The sequence below is a fragment of the Tauraco erythrolophus genome, chromosome 4 (genome assembly GCF_009769465.1).
Source record: "Tauraco erythrolophus isolate bTauEry1 chromosome 4, bTauEry1.pri, whole genome shotgun sequence".
Taxonomy (NCBI): domain Eukaryota; kingdom Metazoa; phylum Chordata; class Aves; order Musophagiformes; family Musophagidae; genus Tauraco; species Tauraco erythrolophus.
In genome coordinates, this window is record NC_141468.1 from 75,610,908 (window position 1) to 75,623,213 (window position 12,306).

Here is a 12,306-nt window from a genome sequence, read left to right on the forward strand (position 1 = left end):
TATTTAAAATATTTCCATAAGAAATACACTGCAAATAGGTCAGCAAGCCCCCATGTACATACGGTATGTCCTTGCTGATACATTACCATTACATCCATTTCTCCCCATGTGATCTCATACCTTAACAGACTGAGAAATGGAAACAAATGCTAAAAGTGTTAAAATAGGCGGGTTATCGTGATGTGGGTTCTATAAACGTGAAACAATTCCTGTTCCTAACAGCTTAGGAACCCGACGCTTGCAAGCAGCCTTGTGCCGACGGATCCCCGCAGAGTCCAGCCTCCAGCAGCCTCACCGCAGTTCAGCTGATGAGAAACGAATGGAAAACCCTTCATTTTAAAGGCAACCAACAGCCAGCCACAAGTATGCCAAAAATAATTTCTGACAGATTTAAACATCACCTCTGCTGCAGCTTCACCTTGGTAAGAGCTTGAAGCACAGGCAGAGAAAACCTGCACCTGCTTCTAAATGACCCTGCAGATGCAGTTGGAGTAGTATGGAAGTGCCTGGAGAGTCACTAGGATGACTCTCAAGCTTTACATACATTACACATCTACAGCTGTAGAAAACAAAAGGTTAAGATGCATAATTTTTATTCCACTTAAAACCATGGAAATACTCAGCTCAGAACTATCTATGCAGCAGATGTAAAACACCTACTGTTAAAAAGCTTCTGGGTTGGGTTTTTTCATTAAATAGTGGGTATACCGTTATCCGACTGCTTGATTATCTTAGGAGAGTCAGTGCCATTTTCTCCTAACTTCCTTTTAGCACAGTCCACACATGAAGTTCCTGTGGAGGAAGAGGAGGGGTTAAAAAAAAAAAAAATATATTGCTACATACGTGTGCTTTGTATGCTTTGCATTACACGCACCAGATATTAAGGTAAACACAATAATGGTCCACTGAGATTCTCCTAGCTGGATTCTGAATTTCAACACGAACCCCACTGAAAGTCTGCACCAGTTCAGGGAACTCGAGCTCCTCCCCAACGCTGAGCTCTGGTACTAACACATAAAACAGGAAGAAGCTAATTATACAGCTGCCTCTTGTTCTTGATTTTGTGTGATAATGCCTGTGGAGTTCACAGGTGAGAAGCTTCTTCAAAAAGTCTGGATCCCTTTTTCAGGGGAACAAAATTCCTGGTGGGAGCTACTGTTGAAAGTATAAACAGCAGAGCTGGACAGGAAAAACAAATGGAAAGAAAACACCTTCAAAATCAGGACATCCATCACTTAAAAGTCTACATATGTTTTTGGGGGGTATTACACAAATTTATGTTATGGGGATAATTCTCCTTTTTTTTTTTTTTTAAACTTGCTATGTATTCCAAAACACAAGTAAAGGGATGCTAAAGGTGCTTGTAAGGAGGGTGCTAATACGGCAGTAAAGGAGCTTTAAGTTAAGTGAAACCGCACTAAATTGTGCTCCAGGTTTTGGGTTACTCTCCGCTGATGCCCAACTGTACTTTATTGAAAAAAGAACTTATGAACTGATCTGAAAGACAGATAGGCTTAAAATCTAGTTGGAATTACAAAAGTAATCTTTGACTTTACACCTGCCCACAAGAATCTTGGATCCTTGTGTACATTTTGACTGTGAAAAAGTGGAGGTTTTTAATCTCCTGCAATGCCGAAGACCCTCCTATGCAGTGACAAAATGATATTTTTATACAATTTTGGTATTATTGGCAGCAGCAGCACAAATATCTTAGAAGTGTAATCTTTAAAGATTAAGTTGAAGTGTTGTTTCAAAAGGAAGTTTCGCTGTTTTGTACCATAAATTGGAATGTATTGTTGTGCTGCTTATTCACAGAAGTATCACAAAGATTCCTGAACAACACTTAGCCCAAAATTCACCTTCAGTACTACACGCTTGAGATTCACTCTTCTATACCTACTTCAGGACGGCATTCAAAATAGCCAAACATATGTTTGGAAATCCAAGCCAAAACCTCATGGATGTTAGTATTATCTTAGAATACTCTGATCAGCATTAGTAATTTTTTATATACATTTTCTGGAGCTTTTCTATTCTATAATTTGTCGTTTTATTGACAGCTGAAAGCCAGCAGTCATCTGCTGATATTTAGAAAGAAATTAAGAGGATAAAAAGAGAATCTGTTAAGCAGCCTTTCAGAGCTAAATCAGAGCACTGCACAATAATAATTTAATTACTGTGTGAGTAAGAGACTTATTTTATCTCTCTGACAGATTATGGAACTTTCTGTGAAAGTAAGAACATTACTTACCCAACAGTGTTGTGCTGTCCACTCGATTGGCATCTAAAGAAGTGTAAAAGACAGCAACAGCACAAGTTAGCATCCAAAAAAGCAAGGTTGTACTTAAAATCATAGAATGGTTAGGGTTGGAAGGGACCTCAACGATCACCTAGTTCCAACCCCCCTGCCATAGGCAGGGACACCCTCCACTACACCAGGTTGCTCAAAGCCTCATCCAACCTGATCTTGAACACCTCCAGGGAAGGGGCATCTACAGCTTCTCTGGGCAACCTGTTCCAGCACCTCACCACCCTCAGAGTGAAGAATTTCTTCCTTTTATCTAATGTCAGTCTCCTCTCTTTCAGTTTAAAGCCATTGCCCTTTGTCCTATCACTACATGCCCTTGTAAAAAGTCCCTCTCCAGCTTTCTTGTAGGCCCCCTTCAGGTACGGGAAGACTGCTGGAAGGTCTCCATGAAACTGCCTCTTCTCCAGGCTGAACAATCACAACTCTCTCAGCCCATCTTCTTCATAGGAGAGGTGCTCCAGCCCTCGGATCATTCTTCATGACCCTCCTCTGGACCTGCTCCAACAGGTCCATGTCCTCCTTATGTTGGGGACTCCAAAGCTGAACACAGTATTCCAGGTGGGGTCTCACGAGAGCAGAGCAGAGGGGCAGAATCCCCTCCCTCGACCTGCTGGCCACACTTCTTTGGATGCAGCCCAGGATACGGTCGGCTTTCTGGGCTGCCGGCACACATTGCCGGCTCATGTTGAGCTTCTCATCCACCAGCACCCCCAAGTCCTTTTCCTCAGGGCTGCTCTCGATCCATTCTCCGCCCAGCCTGTACTTGTGCTTGGGATTGCCCCGGCCCACGTCCAGGACCTTGCACTTGGCCTTGTTGAACTTCATGAGGTTCTCACAGGCCCACCTCTCCAGCCTGTCAAGGTCCCTCTGGATGGCATCCCTTCCCTCCAGTGTGTCCACAACACCACACAGCTTGGTGTCATCTGCAAACTTGCTGAGGGTGCACTCGATCCCACCATCCATGTCACCAACAAAGATGGCCCCAGTAAACAGTGCTGGCCACAGTACTGACCTGAGGAATGCCACTTATCACTGGTTTCCACTTGGACATGGAGCCATTGACCACAACTCTCCAAGTGCAACCATCCAGCTGATTCCTTATACACCGAGTGGTCCGCCTATCAAATTCATGTCTCTCCAATTTAGAGACAAGGATGTCGTGCAGGACAGTGTCAAATCTACACAGGTCCAGGTAGATGATGTCAGTTGCTCTTTCCTTATCCACCTACGCTGTAATCCCATCGTAGAAGGCCACCAAATTTGTCAGGCACAATTTGCCCTTCATGAAGCCATACTGGCTGTCACAAATTGCCTGTTTTCCATGTGCCTCAGCATAATTTCCAGGAGGATCTGCTCCATGATCTTTCTGGGCACAGAGGTGACACTGATTGACCCATAGTTCCCTGGGTCTTCCTTTTTTTCCTTTTTAGAAATGAGGGGTATGTTTCCCCTTTTCCAGTTGGTTGGAACTTCCCCAGTCTGCCACAACTTTTCAAATATGATGGGTAATGGCTTAGGAACTTCATCTGTAGATGGAAAATTCTACCAGGGCATGATTGCTGCAGCACAGGCTACCTCCAATCTTGACCTCTCCAATAGTGAGCAATAGGTGCAGCAGTGCCTCTCCTCTGGTCAGGCTCTCCATTGTCTGCACTAGAACGTTGTCCTCAATGCACTCCAGTAGTTTCCTGGGCTACTTGCTGTTCGCTGTGCTGCTTTTCCAGCAGATGTCCGGGTGGCTGAAGTCCCCTATCAGGATCAGGGCCTGCACTTCTCATTTTTTTTCATATAACCTTTTTAACAAACTCCTTCTGCTATTTTGTAAAAGAGAGTTTTGTAAATAAGCATACAAAAAATGAAACCTGACAGTTTGGTAACGTAAAGAGCCATTACGCACATCAGAGAACAGTTTTGTCCGGGATCTTGACTTGTAAATGAGATCAACAAGATTATCAAGTCAGAGTAAGGTCCCTCTTCTTACAAGCATTGTGCCAACCAGTAATTCCACTGAACCAAAAGGGGACCACTATAGTCTGATTTTGCAGTCATTTCCATTTAGAGCCTACATAAACGTATCTCCCACCCTGCTGGGATGTGGCTGCTTTGCAATGACCTGGATACTCCAGACTCAGCAGGCTCCAGATGCTGCTCAGACTATGAAAAGTATGTCCATCTCCATCACATCCATCAACAGCAGTAGGTCAAGGAACAAACTACCAGGCTGAGGCTCGCTGAGTGTCTGAAGGTACTTTTAGGCATCTGCACTGCAGACAAACTCCCTGAAACGTTGATGCCCTGCGAAGTACTTTTGCTAGCCTTCGTAGGAAGAAAAATCTAATCCAGTCTAAATGTAACACTCATCCAGTTACAAAAAACATTACATAACTTGGGAATACACCTGCCATTTTCTTTTAGGGAGGGCAAGGGGAAGGTTCCTGCTATCCACCACTTGGGAATAATTTTAGACAAAACAGTTTCACTGACATGATAAATAAAGGAGCCGTGAAACGCTTTGCATCCCAAGGTCATTTGCTCTAGTTATTTTCCTCAATTCTCTGGATAAGTAGCCTGGTTTTGGCTGGGATAGAGTTAGTTTTCTTCTTGGTAGCTAGAATAGCGCTGTTTTTTGGATTTAGTATGGAATTTGTTATAAGAAGAATGTTGATAACACACTGATATTTATAGTTCTTGTGAAGACATCAAGGACCTTTCAGCTTCCCATGTTTTACCAGCGTGCAGGAGCACAACAGGCTGGCAGGGAGCAAGGCTAGGACAAAGGGCTCATAACTCCTAACTTAAGATTTGAGTTTGGGTTTAGGATTGAGGCCCAAATTGGCCAATGGAATATTCCATATCATGCAGCATCATGCCCTGTAGGTAGATGAGGGTTGGCTGGGAAGCTCTCTCTTGCTCTTTGGATCTCACTTCGGAGCTCTTGCTCTTCCAGGATTGCAGTTTCAGGATTTCTCTGTTTCAGGATCACTAGCTGGGATGGGACAAGCATTGGTCAGCGAGTGGTGAGCAATTACACGACGCATCACTCGTTTGTATATATGATCATCATTTTTATATATTAGCATATATTATTATCTTTTTTATTATTTTTATCATTTTACTTCAGTTATTAAATGGTTCCTGTCTTGACCCACAAGCCTCCTTCCCTTTTTCCCTTTGATTTTTTTTCCCCATCCCCTGGGGGTGGGGGAGGACAAGTGAGTGGCTGCATGGTGTTTAGTAGCCAGCCAGGTTAAACCACGACGATAAGCCATAGTAGAATTGTCCTTGTTTGGAAAACATTACAGAAATCTCTTTCCTTCAACACATACTTGTTGTTTTTTCCTGGTGTTGTACTGAAGGCTCTTCATTGTTACGGCTAAGGAATTTTATATGTTGAGAGACAACAGGATGGAAGGGAGCAGGGAGGGAGGGAAGCAGATGAGTGGACCCAGTTAGTAAAATTTAGTGCCCTGTCGATGCAGGACTGTTGCCCTCAGCAAAGGGACTGAGTAATTTCCCATTTTAGCATTGAACACCCTCTACAGAATGCCGTTTGCTGTCACAAATGGGGTATTATTCCACAGCCTCTTCTATTTTATTGTCACAAAACATTTTCCTCACGCTCAAGTCTTCTCCCCATTCGCTCTAACTGTGTTAAGCCAAATGCTATTGGGTGTACTGATTTCACTTCCCATTCTATGCTTAACCAGGTATTGGGGCTCAACCAGCTTATCCCACCAGTCGATTCCTTCAAATTCTTTTAGTCTCTTCTACTGACGTCTCATACTTCATATAACGTAATACTCAATATACTGGAGTAGTTGACGCCAAAAAAAATACACAAAGTAAACATCTTAACCAAATGCTAACAAAAAGACATTCAGAACTCAAGACTAAATTTGCAAGAACCCACAGACCTTACAGAAGGAAATTTGGTGACCGTTTGTCACACGTTCCACCTCCGCATGCCATTCACGAACAAAGATGCTGCACAGGCCTACCGCGAGCTACGCACGAGGTCAGCGCCTCAGACCAACTTCGGGCGGTTCAGACGTGGCATCCTGCTACGGAGCTACTCACAATTTTCCTGTTAAGGAGGACACATTACCTGGACTTCTCTGCTTGCAGATTTGAGCAGTCAGATCTTGTACGTACTCTGGGAATTGTTTAAAGCAGTCCCCGTAAGACACTACTTTTATTCCGTGCAGCAGCATATCTGCCTGGAGCTTAAAAAAGTGGTCTTCGTTTTCTTTAAGCACCAACATATAATGTTCTAAATCCACTTTATTCTTTACAGTATAAAGAAAAAGAGCTTGGAATATCTGATCACGCAGAGTCTCTCCGCAGCCCAGAAACAAAAAAGACTTTGTTCGATACAGATTTTGAAGAACTTCCTGTTGAGAAATACGAACACAGAAGAGCTACATTTACTTCAGCAGCCAGAAGGCCGAGGTAAGAACTTTTCAAACATGTCAGACTTAAAAGGAGAAGCAGAGCAGACATCACTGTTGAGCTGAATGAAGCATGTGTTTTAGGATCAGAGCAAACCGACATTTCATAAGCACCGTTTCTATGAAAAAAATTATATTCAAAATCAAAGTTACCATACGAAACTAAGCACGCATCTAAATATTTCCAGTAAGAGAATTTTAAATTGAAAGAATTAAGATGACACAATATTAGGCTCCCGTTAGGTCAGTCTGTAAATAAGTAAAATTAATATTTGTGACCAAACATTTGACTTCTTAAAATATCGAAGAGATGACATTAAGTCCAGGATGCAGAGCTGGTAGCAGCTAAAGCCCCTAAAACATGGATCCAAGCAGTCAGATGGTGACCAATCTTGGCGTCTAGTATTTTGGGGCTAATGTTCTTTCATGAGAGAAATACAAAGAACTCTCAAATTATGGCATGCAGCTGAGGGTTTTGATTGTGATTTACAACGCAGCAGTACACAAGAGCATACATTGCCCTCGCAACATATCTGGCTTTCTGAAAAATACCGCCATTTTTCTGAGCCCCAGTTATTTAATCTACAGGATCTGACGAAACCCTAGCCTTAGGTAACGCGTACGCAGTGATTACAATGAAACGGTTTGCAAAACGCAGTAAAAATTTTAACCATCATCACACGAACCATGACTTCAGGATCTTGAGTAACATCTTTATATCCCGAGGGATCTAGCACCATTCCACAGGGATCTGTATATAAGCCGTGAATATGAAGAACTCCATATTTTACATGGCCTCTTGCCCACTGAAGAACCTAAAGCAAATCATGCAAGTTACATTGTTATACCATAATATACTACAATGACCAAGATTCTGCAAAAACATATAGCTGTCTTAACTTGTAAAACCACTTAAAGCAGAAATAACTTCTTTTGCACTTATCTGCAGCAAGACATCATTTTAGTTACTAATTATGCAGCTTACTTTAAATTATAATAAAGAGGTGATTGCTGATACTGAAGAGATCTCTGGATTTTTGGTCTAAACAAGCATTCAACCAAGAAGCAAGTTCCAGCAGTGCTGACAGAAAAGATACAAACAGCAAATTAACTACCAGCTAGGTGAAATCATATTTGTGATTGCAACAATTACTTCAGAGAAGGTAAATAAGTTTGTGGGGTTTTCTCCAGGGAGTAGGGGGTAATTGGTTAATAAACATGTCACTGAAATTCTCTTTGGTAGCTGTTACCAGATCATTCAGAATAAAAAGACACGTAAAATAAATGTCTCTGCATCTGCTATTAGCTTATAGACATGCTTTACCAATTTAGTAGTTTCAGCCTTGACACTCTCTAAACAGGAGAACATCTTTCAATGAAGCTTACAAGCTGCCTTGCCTTATAAGTCCCAAAATTTTACTGCTCTGATCATACCTTATCCTTATCTTTCAAGTCTAAAGATTCCATAGGTTTACCCTGTTGCTGACCAAATATTTCAAGTAAATTATCATAGTTTGTCGTCAGAACCATTGTGCCTCTCTCCATGAGTCTCAGGATTGATTGCAGAACAACAGGATTCTGAATGTGTTGTTCTAAATTATCAAACACCTCCATTAAGCAATCCTGGAAGAAGTTGGGCTTCGTATCCCCCGTGCGCTGAAGAAAGAGAAAGATTAACACTTTGTAAGGACCACGCGCACCGTTACAATTGCCTTCAACAGAAAACCCACATCATTTGTCTACTTAATGCTACAGCACTTCTTTGAAAGAGGGCTGGCATAGTACACAAAGCATAAAGGTCTGAATGTACGAACCCATCAAAACCCATCTAAATTACTCAGGTGCTCTTGCCTCCACTTAGCATAACTCAAGATCACTCTGGTTTCCTCAAGAAAGCTCATCGTACAGGTATGATAAAACTATTTTGCTACAGGTAAATCCTCACTCGTCGCTTCTACACAAACACGAAGCTACACTTTCCTAAAGGCACAGGCTGCATTTGCCCGGAGTATCTGCTGAGACTGACAGGAACATGTAACAATCCTATGAAATATACAGGCTTCCTAGTCAATAAATCGTATTACACACAGAACAAATGTCTGTTTGTAAGTCCAGTATAGTTACTGGCCTAACTACATGGAAACCTCACCTTTCTCAGTATGCTTGTACTGCTTTGCAAATCAGTTAGTGTACTAAAATTATCACTCCATGGATTCAGAGTCTGGGATATACAATTAAGGGGGGAGCAGGTGGTGTTGCGGTTTGGGTTTTTTTCCCCCCTTCCTGGTTGAGGAAAATGTATTAATCATTAAATCTGCATCAAAGCCTAACCATACATGCAGACTCCTCCCAAAAGAGAGAGGTTATTACTTACACTTTGCCTGTAGAGAAGCTCATGACGTGTTGCAAAACGCTGAACACATCCTACAGCTTAGCAGAGTGTATGTCACCCTAATTGTTTCAAATACAGGACTTGGCAAACCTGTTAACACAATCTGAAAACCTCTGGAACCTCAAAATGAACTGCTGAGAAACTGGGCATGTACAGACTGTCTTCAGTGGTGAGTAAGTGTGTGTCACCTGCGGCTATCAGCAGGGTCAAGGACCACCTAGTTTTAGCCAGCAGAGCTATAAATTCCTCTTTCAGTTCCAAGAAACACTATGAAGAATATTTAACAGTCAGGACTCTCGCTTGCATTAATTATAACAAAAGCATACTTACACTAAAAAACAAGGATTTTTTTAGCCTCTCCAAAACATAGAGCGCACAATAAGACTACCATCCAAATTTCGACTTTTATGAGAAAAACGTCAAGTTTTAGAAAGCTGAAAAGAATTTTTGTTGATAACAAAATAGAAGTATGTAATAATTTTGGAAACAAACGTGAGTTATAAACATACTCACTGGTGACATTTTCCTGATGAGATCATGTGCAACGACAAGCAGGTCTCTATCTTTGACTACTTTTTTACGAAATTCAGCGACATCTCCCGGATGAAGCACCTCCAGCTGTTCAGCTGCTTCAATGACAGCCTCAATGCAGCTTCTCCAGGAGCACAGCGCTGGGATTCCTGGTGCCACTGCAGCACTTACTCCAGTTCCAATTACAAGAAGAAGGTCCCGAGGCTGCTTTCGTATTAGACTTTTTAAGAATTTTCTTTAAAAGGGAAAACAAAAAAATCTTCATTTTTTTACAGTGCCTTTTCTAACTTGTCTGAAGATCTCATGACTGACCCAAGAAGTCCGTATGAACTATTAATGCTGTGAAAAACACTAACCAACCAAAAGGATCCATTTTCTCCATTTCTACACAGAAGGGTATTGGCAGCAGCTCACAGCCTTCCCCAGACTGACAATGTACTTTAAGTCTTTTTGTCATTTTAGACAAACAAACGCGCATCATTAATTTAAACCAAAAAACAGCAAGCAACAACTTCAAATCACTAATGTCTTTGAGACCCAAACTGACAATTACCAATTTTCAGTCCAGTGGGTTAGCCAAACACCATTTCAAACGAAATTCTGAAAAAAGCAGTCAAAAGGTCTGTCCGGTGATTTACATAATGCACGTGTGAGCAAGTAAGTAGAACTATTTCAAAGGGACAACTCACAGTATACCAAAGAAACAAGCTTCTGTGTTTCTGCAAAAAAGCAGTATCTTTTGTTTATTCTCACTTTAGGATACGTGAGCAAAAGAACAGTCCTGCTTGTTCAGATCAAGGGCTCCTCTAGCCCACTGTTCAGATGTTACTAACCACAGGTTACTCTCAAAGGCGTATTTGGTTCTACGTCAGTATTCACTGCACAAGAAACTGTCGAACAAGTGCGGATTCCATGATTACTTTGCAAAAAAGTGAAAATGCATTTAAACCATACAGTGAGATCACTGTATACAGACAAGGATTTCGGTAATACAGAACCTTACAATTCCCTTGTCTTTCACAGAAGGTCCTTTACAGATATTTAGTTCCTGTTAATCTGCCAATATGGATGTTTAACACCTTATTTCACAATCACCTGAAGCTATCTAACTAAAACTGTAATGTTTAACTTGAAATGGCCTCAGGCAAAGCAATTAATAAACATGTAGACAAGGCTGCTAGCTAATGCCTACGAAGAATATGTTGCTGATAATCCCCATGCCTTCCTGCTACATTCAGCACAAGTTGTGTCCTCTCAGCAAGTACGTTTACTCCTCACAAACAGCTTAACTGAGTACGAAGCACTCAGCCAGCGGAGAATCCAGCTTCTGGGATCGTTTCAAGTTTTCAAGCAGGATGTTGTTCTCGTATCCAATTTTCAGTAATGCATTTCCACTGTGTTTTCAGATTTTCATTAGAGACAGTTTTGTAAAGCCTTTGCAACACAAGTTACCTGGATTTCTGCTCACTTCGAATTGTTGATCGTTCCGATGAATCCATCTCTGAGCCCTAAGTAAAGCAAAAAGTAAAATAATTCTTAATGCTTCTACCTTAAAAAAGGCCAAACTGATACCAGATGTATTACTGTTAGCATTTTCTGTTTATTCTTACCAAGTATTTTAAAACCAAGGCTCTGTATGTCACATTCCAGTTAAGAGACTTACTGACAGAAGCAAAGCTGACCAAGTATGAGTGTGTAAACCTGCCACAGGCCCATTTAAGCTCAGTCGATCGACATTTTGAAGCTAACACACATGCCGTGGAAAAACACTTGTGTCTGAAGTCAAGATAAAATTTATCGCACCCACTAAAATGTTAATTCAAGTAAACGAATACATTCCTTGAATTTACTTTTTTTCATAATAATTCAACCAAGTTAATTTCCAGTTAATTCAACCAAGTTTGTAGAAACTGGACTTCTGCAACACGTAATGATCATAAGAGGCCTTCTGCTGGCCACCTGGCTGCTCTAACAGATCATGTAACATGAAAGTTTTTATTCTCAGCAAGTATTTCAAATAAAAACTTATTTCTGTATCATCTATGTTGTCACTTGCACTGACATCTCGTCTAGCTCAAGTCACTGTCCTAGAATTGTTGCACGACGTTTCTGAATGTGTCGTCGTCTTTTTTTTTTTTAGCTTCTAACACTTGCGTCGTTACTGTTTGCCAACAGATAGCCCTCTGTATTTCAAAAATTGAAACAAAAAAATGCCAGGAATTCATTCATCTTTCACACAATTTCAGCCGATTCTGACATGTGAGACAGACAGCTGCACTTTTTAGAAAATATAAACCACAGAAAGAACAAAAAGTAAAAAGAATACTTTTAAAAAAACATAGAGATCATACAAATCTTACATTAAAGAGCAGAATACTACAGCATCCCTCTGTAATGGTAATGTGTGTCTACAGCTGTTTCCTACTTAATAGCAAAGAGATTAAAAACATTTACATTCTTGAGAGAAAAATATCTTTTCTCAAAATCAAGCCGATATACAAAATAAAACATTAAATTTAACATTTCCTCAGAAAAAAATTTCCCTTACAAAACCAATTTTGCACAAGAATCTGAAAGAAATCCACTTTGAGCTACCTGACACTTCTAGAACAGCAGCTACACACAGA

General features: G+C 41.0%; 1 protein-coding gene across 1 annotated transcript; it reads right to left on the reverse strand.

Moving 5' to 3' along the window:
• Positions 1-691: 691 nt before the first annotated feature.
• SIRAL2 (SIR2 antiphage like 2) lies at positions 692-11,187 on the reverse strand. Its single transcript, XM_009980154.2, has 7 exons — positions 11,132-11,187; positions 9,662-9,914; positions 8,191-8,412; positions 7,443-7,571; positions 6,414-6,699; positions 2,252-2,284; positions 692-792 (listed from the first exon to the last, which is right to left on the reverse strand). Exons 1-7 carry the CDS (start codon positions 11,176-11,178, stop codon positions 692-694), a joined length of 1,071 nt encoding a protein of 356 aa, XP_009978456.1. The 5' UTR covers positions 11,179-11,187.
• Between the last annotated feature and the right edge of the window lie 1,119 nt (positions 11,188-12,306).